Source organism: Mizuhopecten yessoensis, unplaced genomic scaffold (genome assembly GCF_002113885.1).
Source record: "Mizuhopecten yessoensis strain PY_sf001 unplaced genomic scaffold, ASM211388v2 scaffold3235, whole genome shotgun sequence".
In the NCBI taxonomy this organism is placed as follows: Eukaryota; Metazoa; Mollusca; class Bivalvia; order Pectinida; family Pectinidae; genus Mizuhopecten; species Mizuhopecten yessoensis.
Window position 1 is genome coordinate 634,375 of NW_018404943.1, and position 27,640 is coordinate 662,014.

Sequence of the window (27,640 nt, forward strand, 5' to 3'; positions counted from 1 at the left end):
TAATTAAAAATATTATTAGAATAACATTACGTACTAATTGTTACGGTAAAAGTACCACTGACAGGTATTGTAACGAAAACTATAAAATGATTAACAATATTTATTTTAAGATTTTTCTTTTTTTAAATATGGATCTATATTTGTATTGCTTTAAGAATTTTACAGCATGCTAACACGGGTTGATTAAGAATATAATAATATTCCTGTCCTGCATTTTTGCTGTAGAATATATACCTGCTCGTGATATCGTCCCACTGTGAGCAAAGTTCTTTCAACAGAGAACAACACACATTTCAAAGACAGAAATACTGTACTTAGTTATTCTGTTTAACAAACATAACAATACTCACTGATTCTGATGTGAGGAAACAAATATTCACTGTTTCTGATATGATAAAATAAAACCAGAAACACTTTTTTTTTGACAATAAAAAACAATTACACTCACTGACTCACTTTTAAAGGTTAGTCCAGGTGGTACATGGTAATTTAGTCATTAGTTGATCCCTCTACAGTGTGTTGATTATATAACGACTAAAGTATCTTACTATATAAAACATACTCGTGTATAATCAGTGTATAATAAAACTTCTAAATGTTTTTTACAAAAATGTTAATGCATCAAACGACTGGTCAAGTGTTACTGAGGTTTGTTCCTTGTGAAGATCGGGACAATGGATGTTGGCCGACGTTAGGATTCGTTAAGTAAGCGGGGGTCATGTGACCTGTAGCGTTTGTCTCGTGTCGTCCACATCGTGTACAGGAATACTTCAATACGTACTTACAGCGGTCGCGGAAACTCTTACTGCAGATCACGTACAGGAAGAAGTTAATTGCGTAATTAAGCTGTTCCATCACTTGCGACGCTTCTCTAAAGGTGACGACTTCCGGGTCTCTTGATTCGAATATGTTTTCTTCTCGGAAGAATGCCACGGAGTGGGCAATTGTGATGGGCCCAACAAGGAAAACATACGCTATGCTTACTCCCAACAACATCAGCGTTGTCTTGGCAGTGTCGTTCCTCGCATGGACAGATTGGGCTAAGATTTCTCTCGTTTTCTGCTGTCTGTATAACTTCAGAATCGTCAACGGTGTAAGGACGAGGAGAATAAATGTCGGTATTATAGAGTAGATTGTTGTTCCTGCCAATAAAAATCCTTCTGTCAGTTTCTCTTTGCCTGGGATTGACACGTTCGGGATACAGACCCCGTTTTTCAAAATTGACGAGAATGTCCAAACTCCATTCAGCGAGTATATTGTGATATGGACACAGGCAATGGCGATGTATGCGTTTTTCTTTGTTGATATGACTTTGATCTTTAACGGAAACCACACCGCGAAGAAACGTTCCAAACTGATGAACACAACAAACCAAGATGACGTCATCTTTGCCGAACGAAAGAAGCAAAAGAAAGCTTTACAGCCCGACTCTGAGAGAGCGCGCACATCCAACCCAAGAAGTTTCCTTACAAAGGCCTTGTTGAATGGCAGCAGGACAATGAGCGTCGTGTCCGATATCGACAAAGCTGTGAGAATGACACTGACCGTCATATAACGGAACATTTTACTTTGCATCACTATAATTGTCACAGTGTTGCCACAAATCCCCAGCACCAGAAACAAGGGCACTACCACATATCCAACATAATCTATAGGCGACGGTAATGTTGTCTTGTCCACGACCTGGGAGCGCTTCGTATCATTGGTAAATGTGCACTTTTCTCTGTTGATTGTGCTTGTATTAGTCGAGGTGACCTGCTTGCAAGTTATTGAAACGTTGTTTTCTTCCGACTTTGAATAAGTTGTCGATGTTTCCGTAGAACCATCATACGATGTGACATTTTCGATTGCTTTTGTATCACAACAAAGCCATAACAGCACCAGGACCACACGAAACATGCTCCGACAACACATTTTCTTCAGTGTTTAAATAGCATGTATTGCTGCTTAGTGTCAAATAAATACAATCAATTCCACTTTTCGTCAAGAGTTACTCAGAATCCTCGGGCCATGTTAATACCATTGGCTGTTTGGTTGCGTTGACACCTTTGCTTTTTTGAGAGCTTTTGCTGTTCGTCAACGTAATGAAATGTGAATTATGAGTGGCAGTTCAAGTTCCTAAGAGACGTTTTTACCTAATATTAAGATTACTTAACTCTCAAGGTCAAGAACGCTGGCATCGAGATACGCATTACACTGATGAACGGACAGCGTGTCTGTGTTTGTTAGAGCAGTTTCTTTTATACCCAGTATATAATCGTTAATTAAGACTACAGTTAGGGGAAAATGACCGTTTTACGATACAGAACATCCGGGCATACCCGCTCAAACTGCTACATACGTTATTGCATTACGCAGGCTTCTATTAGTCAAATGAGGAACAGCTTTGATGATGTGTTGCGATGTCTTTATTCAATCGAAGATGCGTCAGATGAAGCACATTAATGGTGGATAGTATCATCTAAGCAAACACGTTGTTATATCCTAATTAGAAATTTTAGTCTCAGATATTCTATGGACAAACTAAAATTAATTAATTAATTAAGTACAACATCGCCTGACGTGCTCTGTTGTCTTTGTAACGGATACTGCTACATGTATATAATACCAATAGTATTTCATTAGAAAATGGCGATCGTTAGGAATAAACAAACAAAGTAAGAACCTACAGTAAAATAGTGCCTTTAATCTCTCCTGGTATATTCACTGCTTTGTAGTCCACGTGTTAATATCCGTCCTCGTCTTTCTAATCGATTACTTTATTACGACGTTAGACGTAAGCTTAGTACACATAGTAAACTCATGTCTCCATGTTTCTGGTACAGTTCGGTCGATTTTGCATTATATGCTTTATTTTGTTTTCATTCCTTTGTCTTTTCGTGCTTCCTTTTTGTATTTCTCGTGCTTTTTTTTCTCTCTCTCCCTTTCTCTGGTGGCATTTCATTAATTCTCCTGAACTTAAAATGAAACATTCCTATTGATTCCTCTTTTCCATTTTCGTGTATTTTTATTCACCTATAGTTTGACTATAATGTGAACCTTACCACCACACTAGATTTACGAGCGTGAAATTTCTTTCTTCAAAAGTAACAATGCATTCTCTCTTATTTTTTGAATTTACGTACCACGATTAATTCGCTCTTCCGCAGCTTGTCATAAGAACCAGTATTTTTCTAAATATAGGCTTCCTGTAGATCAATGATGTTACTTAGCCAGTGTTTTATATTTGAAAGCTTACTTTGACGGTAACTACTCAAAGTTTTCTCTTTCAGAAGCTTACTCTGACGGTAACAACTTAAAGTTTTCCCTTTCAGAAGCTTACTTTGACGGTAACTACTCAAAGTTTTCTCTTTCAGAAGCTTACTTTGACGGTAACAACTTAAAGTTTTTTCTTTCAGAAGCTTACTTTGACGGTAACTACTCAAAGTTTCTCTTTCAGAAGCTTACTTTGACGGTAACTACTCAAAGTTTTCTCTTTCAGAAGCTTAATTTGACGGTAACTATTTATATTTTTCTATTTCGGATTTTTCCTTTGACGCTAGCTACTTATATTTTTATATTTGGGAAGCTTATATTACATATGTTAGATCGATGGTGACCTCCATACTTTCCCGAACTAGTCGGGAGACATCATGACAGGTACTGCCACATGGAATCTAAAAAGTTCTTGCCCTTCGGGTAGCATGGTGACTTTCTCTTTTGTTTTGGGTTGTCGTCAGTACCTGTTGTTGTCAAATTTGGGTACTGATTATGTGTCTTGTGTTTTGACGATAATGTATATTTATTATGTGCAAGTATGTTTCTTAAACAAAGTGGGGTGGGGGTGTTTTCATTCTAATCCAATATCAGTTTACAGTCACGTGTTCTTACTTCATAATTTTTCCGTATTTAGTTCAATATGTTTCTTGCACAACCCATTCACTCTTTTTCTTCATAGCTCATTAAAGGTATCCCGTACAGCCTGTATGATGTGAGGTAAATAAACCTTATACACGTATATTGTTTATCACACTTTGTTGACAGTTTTATACAATCAATATTCGCAGTTGTTTAGGAGAAAGCGCTCTGCCTTCCGAATTCCGGTAATGTCGCTTTCAGATGTGCTGTTTTTATATATAAAAGACGAGAGCAATTCGTTGTGCACGTCGATCAAAGGGCGATGCAGATTTTTTATCTTCCGCCGATTAACTTGAGGTTTTTGAAGTAAAACCAATTTTCATGATGTAATACTTACCATAACTTTAGTATGCATATACAATACCTACACCCATCTTTGTAGCCCAAAAACAAAAGATTCAAATATCCCTACCTCCCTACCGTGACGTAACCTCTATCTCGATGACAGAGCCACGGAGTGATCTCCCTTCCTCAAACCCCCTTTTATGGAGCCTAAAGGCAGCCAGGATGAGGAGGCAAGGGGAGGAATACAGGGTGGGACTCCATAAAGTTATGGTAAGTATTACATCATGAAAATTGGTTTTACTTCAAAAACCTCAATTTCATTTCAGTAATAATTACCATAACTTTAGTATGCGAATTCGTCTTACCGTAGTGGAGGCTTCGAATCCAGGCAGACCAGGCTGACGGAACAAACTCGAGACATGCTCAAGGTAGGGAAAAGGTTCAAGGAACCCCCCTAATAAAGCCCCGAAAGTAATTAAAAAATGGAAAACCTCCCCGTGAAACGAGCAGGTGTACCACCGTGGTGCCTGATAGCATACTATTTAAAATCACTGAATTACTGTGGAGGAACAGCCACAGACTGTGCAACCACCACCGGTCCAAGGGAATACAATCCATCAGAATGAGAGGCCAAGGACCGGAGATAAAAATCCGTGAAGGTAGTCTGTCCGCGCCAGAAAGCTGCGGACATGACCTCCTGAAAGGGGGACCCATTGAGGAGGGCCCATGACGCAGCAAGGGCCCTGATCTCATGAGCTCTCACCTTATACAACGCCCGAACCTGATCATCCGAGTGGTCGTAACCGTACTTGATGACCTGACAGATCCATCTAGACACTGACTGAGAAGAGATATCCTGTTGACCCTGCTTAATGGGCAAAAACAGACGAGATCGAGGACCTCGCCCCCCCCTGGTTTTATCGAGGTAAAACCTAAGCGCCCGACAGGGACAGAGCAACCTATCCCGTTCCTCAGCTCCAACGAAGGCAGTCAAAGACGGAATCTTAATCGGATCGGGCGAGAAGCCAGGAACCTGATTCTTAGCCATAAAGGCAGGATCAGTGAGAAGGGTAACGGCAGAGTAATTCCTGGACCATCGGAGGCAAGAGGGGTGAGAAGACAAGGCATGAATCTCACTCCTCCTTCGACCTGAGGCCAGGGCAACAAGGAATACCACCTTGTAAGTAACAAACTTCAAGGAGGCAGACGCTAAAGGCTCATAAGGTGCCCGCATCAGCGATTCGAGCACCAGTGGCAAATTCCACTGCGGAGCCAACTGCCGGACCCTAGGCCTGTCCAACCCAAACCCCCTAATCAAGGCAGAAAGAGAGGAGGACGAGCCTACCTCCGACCTACCATGAACAGAGAGAACACTAGCAATGGCCGTGCGATAACCAGCGATAGTGCCAGGGGCAAGATTGCGGTCCCTAAACAGCCAAAGAAGGAAGTCCGCAATCACCTGGACAGTAGCCTTGATCGGATCAACCTTCCTGCCGACACACCAATCACAGTAAATCTTCCATCGTGACTGGTAGACGGCAGATGAGGAAGCCCTAATTGATCGAGCGATGCGATCTGACACGTCCCTAGAAAAGCCCGCCTGAGCGAGGCCTCCTGAGATAGCTTCCACGCGTGAAGGTGGAGGATCTCCGGACGAGAGTGCATCGTCCTGGAACGAGGCTGGCGAAGGAGGTTCGCTCTGAGAGGAAGAGCCAGGGGCTCTTCCACCAGAAGCGACAAAAGCTCCGGAAACCAAGGCTGCCTCGGCCACAGGGGCGCTATCAGGAGGAGGGAACACTGATGCTCCCGAAACTTCTGCAGCACCCTGCCCACCATGTTGAAGGGTGGGAATGCATATGCATGCATTCCCTCCCAATCCAGAGACAGAGCGTCCACGGCCCAAGCCCTTGGATCTGGTACCGGAGAGACAAACGTTGGCAACTGATTGTTCAGTGAAGTGGCGAACAGGTCTATGTGAGGCCTGTCCCACACCTGACAAATTCCCACGAAAATCGAGGGATTCAGTTGCCACTCTGTCAAAACCGGCTGGCGGCGCCTGGAAAGAGTATCCGCCAGAACATTCAACCTGCCTGGCAGATGCTTGACACAAATTGTCAACTGCATTTCCTGACATAGAAGCAGAATGCGGATAGCGAGGGCACACAGGGTGTGAGACCTGGTTCCCCCCTGTCTCTCCAGATACGCGACAACCGTAGTGTTGTCCGTAGCCACACAAACCACCTTGGAATGCAGGATCTCCCGAAAAGACTGCAGAGCCAACAGAACAGCCCTCATCTCGAGCACATTGCTGTGCTCCGAGAGCTGTTCCCCAGACCACTCCCCCGACTGGCAACGCCCGTCGAGATAAGCTCCCCACCCTGTCATGGATGCATCCGTGTACAGGGTCATAGTGGGAACTGGCTTGGACAAAGGAACCCCTCGGAGAACATTGTCCTGATGAGTCCACCAGCGTGCGTACTCCTTGACCGACTGGTTCAGAGGAAGCAAGGCTTCCCAATCCCTTGAAGAAGGGACCCAGTTGGCAAGGAGAAACATCTGGAGAGGCCTGATGTGAAGTCTCCCTAAGGGGACCACATCGGCCAGGGCGTTGAGATATCCCAGAAAACTGAGAAACCAACGTACCTGGACTTGAGACCGGCCGATAAAGGTCAGAGCAAAAGCCCTGGCCTTCTCGAACTTCTCCATCGGTGGAAGGGCGATGCCCTGAACCGTATTGAAACGGTTCCCCAGAAAAACAAAATCCTGAGATGGGGAAACCTCCGACTTTTCTCTGGAAGGAATGAAGCCGACCTTGAGTAAGAGTTTCAGAACCAACCGGGTGACCTGTACCAGAGACTCTCTCACTAGGTGGAGCATGAGGGAGTCGTCGAAATAGATGTGAACATCTATTCCTCGAGAGTGCAGGAATCCCACGACCACCTGCAGCAGCTTGGTGAAAACCAAAGGTGCAGTCGTGAGCCCGAACGGCATGGCCCGGAACTGGAAGACCTTTCCGTTGCAAGTAAAACGGAGGTACTTCCGTGCCGACTTCTTGATGGGGATGTGGAAGTAGGCGTCCTTTAGATCTACTGAAGTCGCCCACATTCCCTCTCTCACGGAGGCGATAATACCCCGAGGAGTCTCCATCTTGAAGTGAGGAGAATCTACGTGCTTGTTGAAGGCACTTAGATCTATGATGGGACGCCACGCCCCGGACTTCTTCCGAACCAGAAACATTCTGGAGTAGAACCCGGGAGTGCATCCCGACATAGGAACCTCCTCGACCGCGCCCTTGGAAAGCATGGTCCTTACTTCCTCCTGGAGCGCCAGAGCCTTTTCCGGATCCCCCGGTGGAGGAAAAAAGATTGGCTCTGACGCTAAGGGCGGATCCCGCACTAGCGGAATGCCTAACCCCTCCTTGATCACAGACAAGGTCCATGCGTCTTCCGTAATTTCCTTCCACTCTGGAAGGAAAGCAGAAAGACGACCCCCCACAGGAAGATCTGGTCGAGGCAGATCGAGACCTTGCCAGGCAAGAGAATCGTCTGCTGACCCGAAGCCTAATCCTGCGGGAGAAGGACCTAAGCTTGAGCCGAGAGGACTGCATTCCTCCCGGCCAAACTCGTCGTCTGACACGACCAAGGAGGGAAGAAAAGAGTCAGGAACCCTTCTTCTTACCCCCAGGAGGGTTCTTACCCTTCTTACCCTTCCATTTGTTGCCCTTGAAGGGAGGCTTATACTTGGGCTGCGCAGAGGACTGCGAAGCCGAAGGTTTAGCCTTCTTCTTAGGAGGCGCTGACCCCTGCGAGGTACTGGCCTTCTCAGCCTGAATCCTCTTCACCAGAAGTGCAGAGGCGACCGAGTCCTCCTTCAAATCCTTCTGAACAGAAGGAAGGGCCCCTCCAAAAAGAGTGGACCCTGAGAAGGGGGCAGTCAACAGTCTGGAACGGTAAGGCTCATCGACCGGGCGATTTTTCAAAACTGAAAACCGCCTAGCCAACAAGACATTGACGAGGGATGACACCTGTAAAGCTGCCAGCGCTCTCAATGCCCCGTTCAGGGCAGAGGTCACTCTGTCCTGGATGTCGGCCTGCTCTGTCTCGGTAATCCGACCCTCAGGCAAGTCGGATACCCTATATAGACAAACCGTCAAGTAGTCTATATACGACAGAATCTGGATGGAGAGACGCAGCAGTCTCTCCATCTTGTGGTGTTCTTTGGGACCGAACACCACCTGGTCCACCGATTTACCGGGCCAAGCTGCAAGTTCCCTCGATTCCAGCTTAGCTGGTTGAGGGGCAAGCAGACCATCATGTGTGGCATAGTCAGTGGCGTGCACCTCTGACAAATCGCCAACACTGAGCTGCAACCCAGCATACCCAGGACTACGGGTTGAAGAAGAATTCTTCCCTAAAACCCGAGACTGGGCGGTGGCCAGAGCTGAAGACACAATGGTGCCTTCTGGCAGAGAGCGGTCCGACCGAGCGGACACCCGAGGAGCCACCAAAGAACCCAAAAGGGTGGTGGACTCGGGGACAGATGATGCCGAAGGTGGTGGGCAAACCTCCTCCCCAAGAATCCGGGAAACGTCAGCCCTAAGGCCCCGCATACCGGATAACACATGCTGGGCCTCAACCTCAGCAGCCTCAGGGTCTCCCTCATCCTGGAAGTCCTCCTCTGAGGGCAAGCCCTCCTGAGGACTGTCGTCAGACGACTCGGAAAGACCAGCGTCTATATCCGAACAACCAGGTGAAAGATGAACAACATCATTGTCCTCTGCCATACCCGCGCCCTCAACGTCCATAGCCTCCACACCATCCAGACCAGAAGCCTGGGGCGGAGGAAATGGGCCAGCCAGAGGGGCCAACCCGAGAGAAGGCTCCCCGTACCGGCGTTTAGGTGCAGTGCGCCTAACGGCCGTGGCTGTAGGTTTAGGCTTAGTAGCCAAAACCCTACCCTTGGACCCAGAGACCAACGAGCCTGCCCGAGAGGCAGAAGTCCTAAAGGTCCGACACACCTTCTTAGGACCGGCCGATAAGGCCCCCGAAGTAGCAGAAAGTTGGGGGGGGTCAACAGAACTGCTAACACGTCTCCGCGAGGGAGAGACCAAACCCCAAGGATTCCATGACGGAAATGCCATGGGGTTAAACCCATATCCCGGAGGATAGGGGAAAGGTCCCGCGGGCTGGGAGTGACCCCAGAACTGGCCAAACTGGCCTGCCTGAGACTGGGGCTGGCCAACTTGCCCAAAGGGCGAAGGTGGACCGCCACTCCCTCCAGGTGGAAACCCGGACATGTACGGGCTAAGCCCGTAACTGCCGGGATGCTGTCGCAACCCAAAACCATCCGCAGGCTGGTAAGGGCGGCCCAAGGATGGTTGCCCGCAGGCACCCGTATACCCTAAGCCAGGGGAAAACGGAGGCCGGAAACCGGCCCCCTGTCCAGCAAACCCAACCCCTGGGGGGAAACCCCCCAGGTTCCCAGAAGAATGAAACTCGGGACCGGACCTAATAGGACCGGGTCCGGGTAACTGACCGGGAGGGTATGCCTGACCAGCATTGATGCCGGGATTAGTGAGCTGCGCGTCACTAATCCCGGTAGACACAGACAATCCCGAAAGAAAGTCTGTTGTCACACCAGGACCTGAACCCGAAAGAACAGGCCCGGCACCAAGACTGTCCCCAACGACCGCACCACCTGGAATGCCGGGATCACTGACAGAGTCAGTGACCGGCGGCCGGTAGTCCCTACCCGAAGGCAAGCGCGAAAGCTTACGGGCGTTCCCGGCCAATTCGACCCTTGGCTGTGCCAAGCCAGGGTCAGGCTGCCCCTCCCCTACTCCAGGGAGTTCCTGGACAGGAAGGGCCACCCCCTGCTCACGAGAGGGACTTGCCGAAGCAAGACCCCCCGAGACAGGAACAGAGACAGTACCACCAGACCCCAGAGAGCTGGTGGCACGACCCCTACCTCTCTGCTTCCCTCGCTTACCGGAAGAAACAGACGAATCTGTCTTACGGTAAGTTGAGGGTAGCTTTGGAACAATGAAGTCCTTGCCCTGAGATTTTGACTGTGAACAAAGTTCACAAGGCGAAACCTCACTGCAAGGACGACACCTGGGACAGGCATCATGAGGGTCCCGTTCCACAAAGAAATGGGAACACCCATGAGCACTACCTCGTCGCTGTCCCGACCGAGACATACCCTCCAAAGCGAACGTAAACAAAAAATTTACAAGCAGATAAAACGGGAAAATAAGGATAAAATACGATAGTACAAAGTACGCAACGTAGAAAGAATTTCACCCGTAATATAAATCAGAAAACGGTTAAAATAAATAACGTTTGCCGAAACAAACAACCGTCACCGAAATAAACAGAGGTCGGAAATTAACCCACGATAATGGCGGACCGTGGCACACCACCGGCACACGTGGAGTAAAATAACCGGCCGTAAAAGGCACAAAAATAATTTTCAACAACAATTAGTTATATCAATAAGGGCAGATGGGTAAAAGGCACACAAACTGCGCAAAAATATGAGTTGACACTCAAACCAAACCGACAAAACAAAGTTTTGAATTGGAGCAAGCTCCGTGCGTCAGCATGCAGCAGGCGCCATAAAAGGAAGAGGAAGGGAGATCACTCCGTGGCTCTGTCATCGAGATAGAGGTTACGTCACGGTAGGGAGGTAGGGATATTTGAATCTTTTGTTTTTGGGCTACAAAGATGGGTGTAGGTATTGTATATGCATACTAAAGTTATGGTAATTATTACTGAAATGAAATCGATCTTTGCGTACAACATGACCAACGGGGTTGGCTTACTACTAAGCAGTATAATAAACCTGGCGATTCGAATTCCCCTTTCTTGACTGTATCATCCATACACCAGCAATCCTTCCTCCCTTTTTGAGGTGTTTAGGTTTCACAGTTGATTCTATATTCACGGATGTGATCCTCAGTGATGGATATTGAATGCTGAAAGTCAAATATAAACTATAGGATTGAGTAAGATGCAGGTTGACTATGGGGGAAATGTCACTGGAAATGATCCTTAGTCCATATCTTGTCTTAAAGTTTAAAAGATTATGAGTTCACATTATGGTAATATTTACATTTCCGTATATTCCAGTTTTGTTCTTTTAAACTCAAAAGGATGGTATTATACTGTGTCTTCACAAGGGTGGAATTATACTGTGTCGTCACAAGGGTGGGATTACACTGTGTCGTCACAAGGTTGGGATTATACTGTGTCGTCACAAGGGTGGGATTAAACTGTGTCGTCACAAGGGTGGAATTACACTGTGTCGTCACAAGGGTGGGATTACACTGTGTCGTCACAAGGGTGGGATTACAATGTGTCGTCACAAGGGTGGTATTATACTGTGTCGTCACAAGGGTGGTTTTATACTGTGTCTTCACAAGGGTGGTACGTTACTGTGTCGTCACAAGGGTGGTATTATACTGTGTCGTCACAAGGGTAGTATTATACTGTGTCGTCACAAGGGTGGATTACACTGTGTCGTCACAAGGGTGGTACGTTACTGTGTCGTCACAAGGGATGTACGATACTGTGTCGTCACAAGGGTGGTACTATACTGTGTCGTCACAAGGGTGGTATTATACTGTGTCTTCACAAGGGTGGGTTACACTGTGTCGTCACAAGGGTCGTACGTTACTGTGTCGTCACAAGGGATGTACGATACTGTGTCGTCACAAGGGTGGTACGATACTGTGTCGTCACAAGGGTGGTACTATACTGTGTCGTCACAAGGGTGGTTCTGTACTGTGTCGTCACAAGGGTGGTATTATACTGTGTCATCACAAGGGTTGTCGGGTTGTGGGCTGTTCGCTTATTTCCGCGTTGTGTATGTACCCGCTTATTGTCATGGTGTGAATGTTTTCTTTAATCGGCAGTGTGGACGTATCAGCTAATTTGCGGCGGAGAAGTTTCTTTTACTTTTCTCGTTGTTTATCTTGTGTCATTTATTAAACAAACGTAAATAGAATTATATTTTTAATTATAAATCATTGCAAAATATATGTTTGTGCCAATGTATTGAACCCATAGGAAGGATGGCTTTAAGCAGTATTGACAACGTGAACATTTCAACTATGCGAATAAAGCATCAAAACTCTGAAAGTTCCAATTTTGTAAGACATTTATTTAATTAGTGTGAAGTGTTTTATGAACAGTTCGTTTCGTATATGACTTCTTTTCACTCGATAAAAGGAAAGAAAAATGAAAAAAGAAAAGTAATAAAACTAAGTGAACGTAACAAACATTGGATTACAGTGCTTATCATAAATGTATACAGAAGTTGTTTGATATTCCGTCTAGTGCATATATACATATCTGACTTCACGATTTTAGTTTGGTCTTAAGTGGAAGAGCAATATCGAAATGAATAATTCTCTGCACTCTCCTAGTCAAAATAAACACTTCCCGATTTACATCATCATTACCGTCATCCGTTTATGTCCTTAACAACAATGATCTTATTCACATCGACGCTTTGCAAATATTCCAAGCGCTGGTTGGACCGTGCATGACTGCAGATTGTACATGTAATAACTGGAGGATTTGTTACCAGGCCGGGACGTGCTCGGCCAATTACCATTCCGCGTCATTACCACATTTGCAACATACAATGAGAATCGGACTTCACAGTGGAGAAAATGAGATTTTCCGTGAAGTAAAATTCATGAATTGTTTGAACGGTCGTATAACTGTAGAAAAGTGTGGTGCCGTAGAAATAATGAAACAGACGCATCTGTAGCATACCTCACCACTATGACAACTTCTGTGTTCATTTCAACGTTCTTGATATTACTGCACTTGGTGGTTATAGAAATATATGGTTCTGATAATGCAGTGATAGCCATCGAACAGCAGAAATACAGGAACTTTGTCGTCGGTGATAAGCAACTGGTCTCGATGAAAGTTGTCTCCCTTGGAATGTGTTCCTATCACTGTCTCTGTACCATTGACTGTGTCTCGTTCTTCTTTAATACCGAGAGGAGAACGTGCAAGCTTCACTCGGTGTTGTTCCCGGCCCCGGCTTTCTGGACCCCAGACAAGGCTTGGCACTACTACCAGGTACACGCAGGTGAGGTTTTCTTGTTTAGTCCTGCATTGTAAGAAGGAATGCTCGAAAATGAATTTCAGTGTGAACGATTGCTCGGAGGTTGGGATTTGATTTAGTAATTCTATTTTTCTTTACAGAAGCATGTGACCCCTCGCATGGATACATCCATCAGCGTCACCTAGCTTTGTGTTACAAGCGTTATGCCGGGGCTGACGTAAAAACGGTGTCCGACGCCGCCCTTGTGTGCCAGGGAGAGGAGGGCGATTTGGTGAGAGTAGACTCTGCCGAGAAACAGCAACATCTCGCCGAGTACCTGGGTAAACCATCTTATTACCTATAGCATGTAGCACTAGATTGTATGTGATGAAGCTTTCTTAGACTACAGTGTTGTTGATAAGGCACGACTCCAAACAAGAGCTAAATATCTCTTTCAGGAAAAGAGCTCGTTGGTCACACGAGTGATAAACGTTAACTGTTTGGAAAAGAACTATGGTCAAGTATTATGACGAAAAAAAGGTTAAACGAGTACATTAGTTAGTGAAGTAGTACCAATACGTATGGGTTTTAAGTATGTTCATGCTTTACATTAGATCGATGAAACTCGTCGCAAAGTCTTTTTCTTTTTTGCTCGAATAAGCATTTAGTTTTCATTCATGGTTCTCATATTAAAAGGAAATTATTATTACTTTATGATATTCCGTTCATTTATATTATTGTTACTTCACAGACATTGCTTCAGTTCATTGATGAAGAATTTAATTACAGTTTCTCTATCAGGATTGAATTTTCGTTTGGTCGATTTCATGAGGTGATGCATCGTCCTTGTCTTGAAACAAAATTAATACTTTCCGTTCATGTTGGATTTGTCTCCAGACGAACTCAGTTCATCACCTCACGAGTTCAACAAAAAGCAAGATTAATTCCTGAAATTTTAAGAAACACGTGTTTTCAATAATTGTTACTTTTGGAATTCTGTGCAATGATACGTGTTTGCGTAATGTAAAAAGTATAGTTCATAATTGGAGGCTTGTATTCCAACACTGTATAGTAATAAAATACTCTTTTTTTTATAAATGTCCTACTTAAGGTGGCTCAACACACCACGAAAAAATGGATAAAAACCATTGAAATCTAACTATTGTGTTAGTTCCTATTGTTGTATTGAGTTCTTATGATTACCCAATAACTTCCTATAGCATCCGGCAAGCTGATCATTTTGTTCCCCAAAAACCAAAAACAATGTTAATCTGATCAATTTCATGGGCAAATGAAACACCAGATTTGGTAGTTCCATTGAGTCGAACTTAAGTAGACATTGAATTATTAATGATACGTGTATGTAAAGGCTGCAACAGTTGCTTATGATATTTGTAGGTATCTTCCGAGACGACCAGACTTACATTCAAGGAAATGACGTGACCGAGGAAGGAACATGGCGTTTTAAAGACGGGGAAAACATGTCCTATTTCCACTGGAGTTCCAAGCACGACCCAAAGGGGCGGGATGGACAAGAGTTGAATTACCTGGTGATGTCAAAGCCATCACGTTTTGGCTGGGACAACGTTAGCGGAAAAGACAAATTACCATTCGTTTGTGAGAAACGACTTGTGTAACAGTGGCATGGCAAACACTATGCAATTTTCTGCAATGACCACTGTGAGTTTCCTCACTAACAACTTACTATTTTAAACATTCATGTGGTCCTCCTTAGTTGAACTGAGATAAAAGAAAAAGGGGGGGGGGGGGGGGAGTATTCGCCGGTGATCATACATGGTTGATGACGTCACACATAATCACACTTTCCAATACCATGGTGATTAATGTTCAATGCAATCAGAAGCTTGAAAAGGTGCTTTTTGAAAGTGAAAGTATAGTTTCTTGACACATGTAAACGTTATGAGAGGAATATCTACAATCTTATGGTGACTGATTTAAATGTGAACTGTGTTCTGTCAAAGTTGAGTTTACTGTCGTAAGACGAATATTTGGTACATTGCAACAGAAGGATTATAGGGATTAAGGGTCAAACCTCACCTGTGTTATACATGCAAGCATGACTATGTACAATATTATATTAAATTTTAAAAAGTGCTAAATTAGGTAAGCTCTGGAATTGATAATACTCTTCATGAATCTTTTGTTAAACATATGGAGACATTTGCTCCTATTCTCTCAAACCTATTTAATGTTGTTTTTGATATGGGCGTCTTTCCTTCAATGAGGTCCAAGGGTATCATTTTCCCTTTGTTCAAAAAAGGTGATGCCAATGATACAAACAATTATAGAGGAATCACATTGGTAAGTTGTTTATCTAATTTATTTATTAGTGCTTTAAACAATATAGACTGCTACATTGGTCTAAGGAGTACAACATCGTCTCTGATGCCCAATTCGGATTTAAACCTGGGTTTGGAACTAAAGATGCTATTTTTGCTTTACATTGTATAATTAAGAAAAGTCTGAATTGTCTGATTTTTTTTCGTGCTCACTAGGCTTGATGCAAGGGGAGGGGTTATCTCCCTTCCTTTACTCCATGTATGTGAATGATTTTGAAAATGAACTTTTTAATACTTCCTGTGACGCTTTATTCTTACGAGATATTTCTCTGTTTCTTCTTATATATGCAGGTGATACTGTGCTTTTCTCAGAATCTGTCTCTGGCTTGCAGAAAATGTTAGACTCCTTTAAACAATATAGCGACAAACGGCAATTGACAGTCAATATGGAGAAAACAAAAAATGTTGTATTTCGTAATGGCGGAAGATTACGGGCTGGCGTTTTTTTTTTACTTTAATGGCAATGAAATAGAAATTGTTGATAGATTTAATTACCTTGTTGTACTGCTCAGCTTGAATGGTAAGTTTACAAAAACTCAAGTTACTATTGCTGAACAAAGTCGTAAATGTATGTAATGCGTTAAGAATTTGTAACAATTTGTCCCTCAATGTAGAATCTAAACTTAATGTTTTTGATGTCTATGTTTCCTCAATTCTTTCGTTGGTGTAATTACGGTTGCGAAACATGGGGTTTCATTGTTGCGGACAAAGTAGAAAAAGTACATGTTCATTTTTTAAAAAGAATTCTGAATGTAAAAATAAAGTATATGGTATATTCGGAATTAGGACGTCTGCCTTTGCATATCATCAGGAAATGTCTTACCAAATTTGGGTTGAAACTTATTAAATGCGACAATTGTGTTCTTAAGTCAGTTTATGAAGATATGGATGAATGTAATCACAGAAACTGTAATTGCCGTTTTCAAGTTAGAAAATTATTATTGTCTTATTGTTTTTGCAATGTCTGGTAAACTTATTATGTTGATAATGAAAGGGTATTTTTATATTGTTTCAAGCAGCGTTTGACAGATGTTTTTATTCAAACAAGGAATGAATTTGCTGAAAGATCGTCCAAAGGTTATTTGTATAAATTCCTGATAGACAGCTTTACGTTACAATTTTATCTAACAAAGTCTATTCCAGATGCGTATCTTAAACTTATTTCGAAATTACGATTTTCATCGCTTCAGTTATATGTAGAAGAAGGTCGGTATCATAATATTCCGAGGGCGAATAGGTTATGTCGTTATTGTAATCAAAACCAGGTAGAGGACGAGTTCCATTTTGTTCTGATTTGTCCACTCCTTGTTGATATTGGTAAAAAGTTCATTAAAAAGTATTACTGGAGCCGCCCATCTTCATACAAACTTGTCCAGCTGCTATCTATACGTAACAGAAAAGAGCTGTGTAATCTAGGAAAGTATCTGCAATCAAGTTGGTTAGAACGGTCTAGATTCCAACCTTAGGTTATTGTGTTTTCTCTCACTCTGATTGATAAGCCTGGAATGGACAAGGAGGAGTTGAAAAACTACCGCCCAGTTTCAAATCTGCCTTTTCTATTTAAGATCTTGGAGAAGGTTGTGTCCCGGCGTTTAGAGGTTCATCTCCATGCAAACAGTCTCCATGACAACATGCAATCGGCCTACCGCATGGGACACTCTACTGAGACGGCCCTCCTACGTGTACATAGTGATATAGCTTCTGCATTGGATAACAAGTGCAGAGCGGTGCTTGTCATGCTGGACTTGTCAGCTGCATTTGACGTCATCGACCATGGCATACTTTATAAACGTCTGGAATACTCTTATGGAGTGACTGATACCGCACTATGCTGGATACAGTCATACCTGAGTGAACGACGACAGTGTGTTGCCATCGGATCTGCCACCTCACATGACAAAGTACTAGATTTCGGGGTTCCTCAAGGGTCGGTGTTAGGACCACGAAAATATTGTATGTACTCCAAACCGATTGGAGAGATTTGTCGTCGCCATAGCCTTCGCTATCATTGCTATGCTGATGACACACAAATTTACATGGTCATAAAACCACAGGACAGTTGGAATACAGTCTCAGAAAGTCTGGAAGCTTGTCTGACAGATATCAGTATCTGGATGAACGCCAACATGCTTAAACTTAATCAGGAAAAGACGGAACTAATCGTCTTTTCCCCAAAGTGTCAGCAAACAATGGCTCTCCAGCTCAAGGTTGGTGCCAGAACTATTGAGACTGTTCCAGCTGTTAAAAACCTAGGGGTATACTTTGACAGTTCTCTGAACATGGAGAAACAAGTGAACGCTATTGCCAAATCCTGTTACTACCAGATCAGGAACATCGGCTGTATTCGGCAGTTTCTAACTGCAGATGCATGCAAGATTTTGGTGCATTCACTTGTTACCTCTCGGTTGGATTATGGTAACGCCCTGCTCTGTGGTATATCTGACAAACTAACTAGTCGTCTGCAGAGGGTTCAGAACACTGCAGCACGGCTAGTTACTCGTACTCGAAAGAGAGAGCACATCACACCTGCGCTTTATTCGTTGCACTGGTTACCTGTACGATACAGGTCGCAGTACAAAATTCTGGTATACACATACAAGGCACTGAATGGAACAGCTCCTCAGTACCTACAGGAACTTGTTACCCTGTATCAGCCGTCAAGATCACTGCGGTCGGAGTCAGAATCTTTGTTGTGTGTCCCAAAATCTCGTACTGTGACCTACGGAAACAGATGCTTTGGGAGGGTTTCGGCTACGTTGTGGAATAGCTTACCATCTGCTATTAGGAAGTCGAATACCCTGGCCAAGTTCAAGAGGGACATAAAAACTCACCTCTTCACGTCTGCATTTTAGAATCTTTGCAAAGACGTCATGTAAATACCACCCTTTTATTTGTTCAATTATGTGCACATTGCTTGTTAAATGTATGAAAGTGATTGCAAGCCTTTGTTGTTTGTTTTCACAATTATAACCATTACTATTATCCATATGTTGTAAAGCGCCTTAGAGTAATTTTACAAATTATATAGGCCGCTATATAAATGCTGTATATTATTATTATTATTATTATTATAACATATGTCTCCAGGTTTACACATATTGTTCTGTACATCCCCTGACTACTCCACTGTATACAAGTTATATGCCCGTTTTTTCGTTTTTGTAATTAACATATTCTTTGTTGAGCCCCGGTTGATAATATACATGTAGATATTATGATAAATATTTTGCTAAGGAAATGTTGTCGCCTCATCTGTTTTCCGATAGCCACGGTACACTTAGGTAAGGTTATTATACAAGAGCTGTCCATCTTCCGATAATTTATTGATCTTGTACTTTATAATAATACAAAGAATTATCCTGTCCATTTTAGGTACTATTTATGTATATGCGATGTACAAGATTATGCTTCATATATGATGTTATAATTATTTGGTATTCCATATCACTGATGTATCAATTATACGTTACTGTGTGTGCTTATGAGCCGTAATGCTTCAAGTTGAATAAACAATACAATACAAGAGGTCCATGTAAAATACATGTACATGTCGCATGTAAAGCTGTCTTAATAATGTCATGTCGTTACATGTAAAATGTCTCTATACAATGACATGACTCCTTTAAAAGATTTATAATTATAATACATCTAGTGGTCTTGAACTCAATAAACTTACAGAAAAGCTTGTAGTTATTCTTTCATTAACTATTTTTGCGTATGGAAATACGTGCGGAATGCAGTTCCATTTATAAACTTGTTTTCAATATTTGTTTTCCGATTGGGTTCCGATTGAAATAAACGTGTATTTATAAAAATAAAGGTTCATTGTGAGTCAATACAAATAGTTATTAAATGTGCATGGACGTCGTTTCACAATGAGTGATGACGTCATATGCTTTAGCACCTTCCGTAGTGTCACACTTGCGCGAGTCCGATATTTTAGAAATATTTAGTAAATGCAATATTTAATTGTTCTAAAGGTATTTGTGAATATTGCAGATGTGTTATTTCGAAAATATTCCCAAAACTGAAAATAGAGGGGTAGCATTCCTATTATGATATAAAAGTTACATTGAGAATGTTAACTTCACATATTTTTCGTCTCATAATTAAATTGAAAACAGTGGCCATATAGGTCAATATGTTATCACGTTACACGTTAATAGAGAAATTAAATCACAATCCGAGGAAGAGCGAGATATTCACTGGCCACTAGTTCCGTCAAAACATAAGACATCGACATACACGTCATCAGTTTTTAATTGATTATATAAATTATGCAAGCAAGTAATGCGTTTTCTTTATTACTCCTGTCAGTCCCGATCTTTACATATTTAGAGCAACGTTTCCTTATATTTAATCGTCTCACATCTACATGAACTTAATGTGCGTATAAATGATGGAATTAAATCGTTATAACAGTGTTGTATCAACTATATATTCGTTATATTTAACCGCCTCAAATCTACATGAACTCAGTGTGCCTATAAATGAAGGAAATAAATCGTTATAACGGTGTTGTATCAACTATATACTCGTTATATTTAACCGCCTCAAATCTACATGAACTCAGGGTGCCTATAAATGATGGAAATATATCGTTATAACAGTGTTGTATCAACTATATATTCGTTATATTTAACCGCATCAAATCTACATGAACTCAATATGTCTATAAATGATGGAAATAAATCGTTATAACGGTGTTGTATCAACTATATACTCGTTATATTTAACCGCCTCAAATCTACATGAACTCAGTTTGCCTATAAATGATGGAAATAAATCGTTATAGCGGTGTTGTATCAACTATATATTCGTGATATTTAACCGCCTCAAATCTACATGAACTCAGTGTGCCTATAAATGAAGGAGATAAATCGTTATAACGGTGTTGTATCAACTATATATTCGTTATATTTAACCGCCTCAAATCTACATGAACTCAGTGTGCCTATAAATGAAGGAAATAAATCGTTATAACGGTGTTGTATCAACTATATTCGTTATATATTTAACCGCCTCAAATCTACATGAACTCAGTGTGCCTATAAATGAAGGAGATAAATCGTTATAACGGTGTTGTATCAACTATATATTCGTTATATTTAACCGCCTCAAATCTACATGAACTCAATATGTCTATAAATGATGGAAATAAATCGTTATAACGGTGTTGTATCAACTATATATTCGTTATATTTAACTGACTCAAATCTACATGAACTCAATGTGCCTATAAATGAAGGAAATAAATCGTTATAACGGTGTTGTATCAACTATAATTATATTCGTTATATTTAACTGCCTCAAATCTACATGAACTCAGTGTACCTATAAATGATGGAAATAAATCGTTATAACGGTGTTGTATCAACTATATATTCGTTATATTTAACCGCCTCAAATCTACATGAACTCAATGTTCCTATAAATGATGGAAATAAATCGCTATAACGGTTTTGTATCAACTATATTCGTTATATATTTAACCGCCTCAAATCTACATGAACTCAGTGTGCCTATAAATGAAGGAGATAAATCGTTATAACGGTGTTGTATCAACTATATACTCGTTATATTTAACCGCCTCAAATCTACATGAACTCAATGTGCCTATAGATGAAGGAAATAAATCGTTATAGCGGTGTTGTATCAACTATATATTCGTGATATTTAACCGCCTCAAATCTACATGAACTCAGTTTGCCTATAAATGATGGAAATAAATCGTTATAGCGGTGTTGTATCAACTATATATTCGTTACATTTAACCGCCTCAAATCTACATGAACTCAGTGTGCCTATAAATGAAGGAGATAAATCGTTATAACGGTGTTGTATCAACTATATTCGTTATATATTTAACCGCCTCAAATCTATATGAACTCAATGTGCCTATAAATGATGGAAATAAATCGCTAGAACGGTGTTGTATCAACTATATTCGTTATATATTTAACCGCCTCAAATCTATATGAACTCAATGTGCCTATAAATGATGGAAATAAATCGCTATAACGGTGTTGTATCAAATGTGCGTATAAATGATGGAATTAAATCGTTATAACAGTGTTGTATCATCTATATATTCGTTATATTTAACTGCCTCAAATCTACATGAAATCAATGTGCCTATAAATGATGGAAATAAATCGTTATAGCGGTGTTGTATCAACTATATATTCGTTACATTTAACCGCCTCAAATCTACATGAACTCAGTGTGCCTATAAATGATGGAAATAAATCGTTATAACAGTGTTGTATCAACTATATATTCGTTATATTTAACCGCCTCAAATCTACATGAACTCAGTTTGCCTATAAATGATGGAAATAAATCGTTATAGCGGTGTTGTATCAACTATATATTCGTTATATTTAACTGCCTCAAATCTACATGAACTCAGTGTGCCTATAAATGAAGGAAATAAATCGTTATAACGGTGTTGTATCAACTATATATTCGTTATATTTAACCGCCTCAAATCTACATGAACTCAATGTGCCTATAAATGATGGAAATAAATCGTTATAACGGTGTTGTATCAACTATATTCGTTATATATTTAACCGCCTCAAATCTACATGAACTCAGTGTGCCTATAAATGATGGAAATAAATCGTTATAACGGTGTTGTATCAACTATATTCGTTATATATTTAACCGCCTCAAATCTACATGAACTCAGTGTGCCTATAAATGATGGAAATAAATCGTTATAACGGTGTTGTATCAACTATATTCGTTATATATTTAACCGCCTCAAATCTACATGAACTCAGTGTGCCTATAAATGATGGAAATAAATCGTTATAACGGTGTTGTATCAACTATATTCGTTATATATTTAACCGCCTCAAATCTACATGAACTCAGTGTGCCTATAAATGATGGAAATAAATCGTTATAACGGTGTTGTATCAACTATATTCGTTATATATTTAACCGCCTCAAATCTACATGAACTCAGTGTGCCTATAAATGATGGAAATAAATCGTTATAACGGTGTTGTATCAACTATATTCGTTATATATTTAACCGCCTCAAATCTACATGAACTCAGTGTGCCTATAAATGATGGAAATAAATCGTTATAACGGTGTTGTATCAACTATATTCGTTATATATTTAACCGCCTCAAATCTACATGAACTCAGTGTGCCTATAAATGATGGAAATAAATCGTTATAACGGTGTTGTATCAACTATATTCGTTATATATTTAACCGCCTCAAATCTACATGAACTCAGTGTGCCTATAAATGATGGAAATAAATCGTTATAACGGTGTTGTATCAACTATATTCGTTATATATTTAACCGCCTCAAATCTACATGAACTCAGTGTGCCTATAAATGATGGAAATAAATCGTTATAACGGTGTTGTATCAACTATATTCGTTATATATTTAACCGCCTCAAATCTACATGAACTCAGTGTGCCTATAAATGATGGAAATAAATCGTTATAACGGTGTTGTATCAACTATATTCGTTATATATTTAACCGCCTCAAATCTACATGAACTCAGTGTGCCTATAAATGATGGAAATAAATCGTTATAACGGTGTTGTATCAACTATATTCGTTATATATTTAACCGCCTCAAATCTACATGAACTCAGTGTGCCTATAAATGATGGAAATAAATCGTTATAACGGTGTTGTATCAACTATATTCGTTATATATTTAACCGCCTCAAATCTACATGAACTCAGTGTGCCTATAAATGATGGAAATAAATCGTTATAACGGTGTTGTATCAACTATATTCGTTATATATTTAACCGCCTCAAATCTACATGAACTCAGTGTGCCTATAAATGATGGAAATAAATCGTTATAACGGTGTTGTATCAACTATATTCGTTATATATTTAACCGCCTCAAATCTACATGAACTCAGTGTGCCTATAAATGATGGAAATAAATCGTTATAACGGTGTTGTATCAACTATATTCGTTATATATTTAACCGCCTCAAATCTACATGAACTCAGTGTGCCTATAAATGATGGAAATAAATCGTTATAACGGTGTTGTATCAACTATATTCGTTATATATTTAACCGCCTCAAATCTACATGAACTCAGTGTGCCTATAAATGATGGAAATAAATCGTTATAACGGTGTTGTATCAACTATATTCGTTATATATTTAACCGCCTCAAATCTACATGAACTCAGTGTGCCTATAAATGATGGAAATAAATCGTTATAACGGTGTTGTATCAACTATATTCGTTATATATTTAACCGCCTCAAATCTACATGAACTCAGTGTGCCTATAAATGATGGAAATAAATCGTTATAACGGTGTTGTATCAACTATATTCGTTATATATTTAACCGCCTCAAATCTACATGAACTCAGTGTGCCTATAAATGATGGAAATAAATCGTTATAACGGTGTTGTATCAACTATATTCGTTATATATTTAACCGCCTCAAATCTACATGAACTCAGTGTGCCTATAAATGATGGAAATAAATCGTTATAACGGTGTTGTATCAACTATATTCGTTATATATTTAACCGCCTCAAATCTACATGAACTCAGTGTGCCTATAAATGATGGAAATAAATCGTTATAACGGTGTTGTATCAACTATATTCGTTATATATTTAACCGCCTCAAATCTACATGAACTCAGTGTGCCTATAAATGATGGAAATAAATCGTTATAACGGTGTTGTATCAACTATATTCGTTATATATTTAACCGCCTCAAATCTACATGAACTCAGTGTGCCTATAAATGATGGAAATAAATCGTTATAACGGTGTTGTATCAACTATATTCGTTATATATTTAACCGCCTCAAATCTACATGAACTCAATGTGCCTATAAATGATGGAAATAAATCGCTATAACGGTGTTGTATCAACTATATTCGTTATATATTTAACCGCCTCAAATCTACATGAACTTCATGTGCCTATAAATGAAGGAAATAAATCGTTATAACGGTGTTGTATCAACTATATTCGTTATATTTAACCGCCTCAAACCTACATGAAATCAATGTGCCTACAAATGATGGAGATAAATCGTTATAACTGTGTTGAATCAACTGTAATATATCACGTGGAAGCAACCATCATTAATTCATACGTTTCTGATTAAAATCATAGGTTACATGGTTTCGTCAACTTCGAACTACAACTGAACATCTTTATGTGTCGCGGTCAGGGTCACGTTCATATGACCTTTAGATGAACCAATCAGAGTCGCGCTGGCAAAATGTTGGCAGCGAACTGGAATGTCATAGTTCAGGCGTAGTACGATGGTAACGAAGTCATGTAACAGCTTATTTTAATCAGATTGTATATTCATCGCCACCAACACTGACTAATATTGTTATCGTCGACCGTCACCGTCGAAGTTTAACATCATCGTTGTTATCATCACCACCATCATCGTCGTCATCATCGTCGTCGATAACAACGTTAACATCTTCGTTATTATTATCACCACGACATCGTCGTCATCATCATAGAATAAGCAAACTTATCATACTTGGTTTACATTGTATTTTTTTTTTAATAAAATAATTAATCAATACACATAACGCAACAAAAGGCAAGTACAATCACATCAAGCATAACATTGGATTACATGTACCTACACTCATCTAACTCAAGTTATGAAAGGTAAAATGCGTTAAAGGAAGTTATGAAATAATCACCCATGATATAAACTGCAAAGTATTCCAATAATGACGAAAAGTGTTATGTTTAGTTTGCACCGCAGTTTAAGTTAACACTTTCAAATTTACTATGCAGACAATAATATTCAAATTGCACACTTAAACGCCTATGATGCAGCCAAAAATAGTCAACGCTTTCCTTCCTACTGTGCTCAAAGGGAAGTAACTCGCATTAAAAATTCTGTAGATTTTTTCGGGGAAAAACTACGGTTATTTGCTGTTCGTGGAAGGCGTCATTCTGTATACAATGCCTGATCCACAAAACCATATCCTAGGCAGCCAAAACAGAACACTATCTCTCGCGCGTGCCCAAATTGATCAATTAGGGATAGGGTAGCGTTGATTGGTGGCCGCACCTCTGAGAGACACTATCATCACCAACTCTCACGCCAACAGATTTATATTGATTTTAAATTGCAACGGAAAACATTTCAAGTGTTCGAAACTTAACGTGGCTTCGCAATTAAGATTGTCCTTCAGATTAAGGAAATTCAAGGCACTTAAATTGAGACATAGCTATGCACGAGGATGGAGAAACCTGTATCTATAAAAGCCTTATACTCCATCCATTTTCTCATCCATTATCGAATTGCCAGCTTGTTTTTATAACTATTCGGATTACATATAATTAATTTCTCCTACACAGTTACATAGTTTAGGAAACGAGATTTCATTGAAGTTATGTCTGACGGAGAGTGAGAATCAATCATTGGTGTTCGTCAAGGTAATGGATCCTGTATTTTTTTCTGCACTTTATAATATTTTTGGTCTTGAATATTCGGATGTTTCATTTTTTTGTCAATATCGCAAAATCGCAAGCTCTTCCCATAACTATACACCATATTTAAATTTAGGTACTATAACTTCAATATTGTGGCTAAAATAAAATGAATATTTCAAAGATGTAAGAGATACTCACTATCAAAAATCTACTTTTTTACGACTGAATTGTTTGAAAGAAGGGAAGTAACTCGAATTGTCATACACTGAACAAGTATTCAGTATCTCTCGATTGGATTAAGTTAAACCTTATAATGATTTATTATGATTTTACAAACGTAAATAATTATATCAAACATGTTCGTTATTTTAATCGATGAAAACAACAGCAAATATAACAAGCTTTCGAATATATGTTTTACAATAAAAAAGTCATTTTTCCATGTAAAAAAATAAATAAAGTAATATAAAATAACAAACTACAAATGCATTACACGGAAAAGGTGGACGGTTGTAGTAAGGGACACTATGTATTAAAGCTGTATCTATCCAAATTGTGGCTGAAATCCGTCCAAATTTACATTCACATTCACAAGTACAGAAGGGGTGTCACGTACCTCCGTACTGAGCCTGTTTCCAGTAAATGTTTGGAGATTAGGAAGGCAAACGGTATTGGGCAATATAAACCTGTTGGTCTGGTGCAAATTTCTGACCTGGTTTTCCCTGTTAAGGATTTTTTCCGTCCCAAACATGGAGTTTAGATAACTCGTGCTCACGTACGTGCTGCTCATAGGAACGTACCCGGAGTAGAACTGGACAACGGGTGACGCTTGTAGTGTCTGTAGCGTGGACTCACCGGATACACAGGACGGTTCACACAGTGTCCGAAGCTCGTCGTCACATTTCCGCACGCGACGCCTCGCACGACGTCGCCGATAGTCACCATTTCCGAAGTCTTCCATGTTAGCTGGGTGGATGGACCAGTAACTTCCCTTTCCACTTTCGCTCCGTCCCGACTTGACGAAACACTCATTAAGGGAGAGGTTGTGCCGAATACTGTTCCTCCAACTCCTGTCCTCCTGTCTGTAGTAAGGATAGTGTTCTGAAATCCACTCGTATATCTCCGACAGTAACATCTGTTTTGAGGGCACACTTTGTAAAGCCATTGAAATCATCGCAATGTAAGACAAATTTGGTTTCCTGGAAGAAACGTTTTCGTTGACAGTTTGATCACAATCTACTAACGTCTCACATTTAGCAACTTTGCAAGGTAATACCGTTTCCGATTCATCGTCGATATTTCGTTTCGGAGCGCGGTCTTTATTCATGACTAGCCAACGTTTCTTGCTGAGCGACCAGCTGATACTGGTGACATCGTCATTTATACGTTATTTCATTTTCTGATTTTAGTTTTCCCACTACACAATGAATATACCTGCTACAAACCATTATATAACGCCACCGACCGTCGGGCTTTACTATTAGATGTATATTAGAAAATTACAGTAATATATATTAGGTGTATAAACGAGTAACGTCACAGCAGTAGTAACAACGGAAGTATTACATGTGTTTTCATATTAATAAAC

The 27,640-nt window shown here is 40.5% G+C and overlaps 2 protein-coding genes across 2 annotated transcripts; both read right to left on the reverse strand.

The window, feature by feature from the left end:
• Nucleotides 1–633: 633 nt before the first annotated feature.
• LOC110447215 (allatostatin-A receptor-like) lies at nucleotides 634–1,899 on the reverse strand. Its single transcript, XM_021492754.1, has one exon. The coding sequence runs from the start codon at nucleotides 1,897–1,899 to the stop codon at nucleotides 634–636; it is 1,266 nt and encodes a 421-aa protein (XP_021348429.1).
• A 10,479-nt stretch (nucleotides 1,900–12,378) lies between these two features.
• Nucleotides 12,379–27,414, reverse strand: LOC110447204 (forkhead box protein A4-A-like). Its single transcript, XM_021492744.1, has 2 exons — nucleotides 26,669–27,414; nucleotides 12,379–13,311 (listed from the first exon to the last, which is right to left on the reverse strand). Exons 1-2 carry the CDS (start codon nucleotides 27,377–27,379, stop codon nucleotides 13,306–13,308), a joined length of 717 nt encoding a protein of 238 aa, XP_021348419.1. The 5' UTR covers nucleotides 27,380–27,414; the 3' UTR covers nucleotides 12,379–13,305.
• Between the last annotated feature and the right edge of the window lie 226 nt (nucleotides 27,415–27,640).

Excerpts from the sequence above, each read along its gene's own strand:
- LOC110447204 (XM_021492744.1), bottom strand. The coding sequence starts at position 27,379 with ATGAATAAAGACCGCGCTCCGAAACGAAATATCGACGATGAATCGGAA.
- LOC110447215 (XM_021492754.1), bottom strand. The coding sequence starts at position 1,899 with ATGTTTCGTGTGGTCCTGGTGCTGTTATGGCTTTGTTGTGATACAAAA.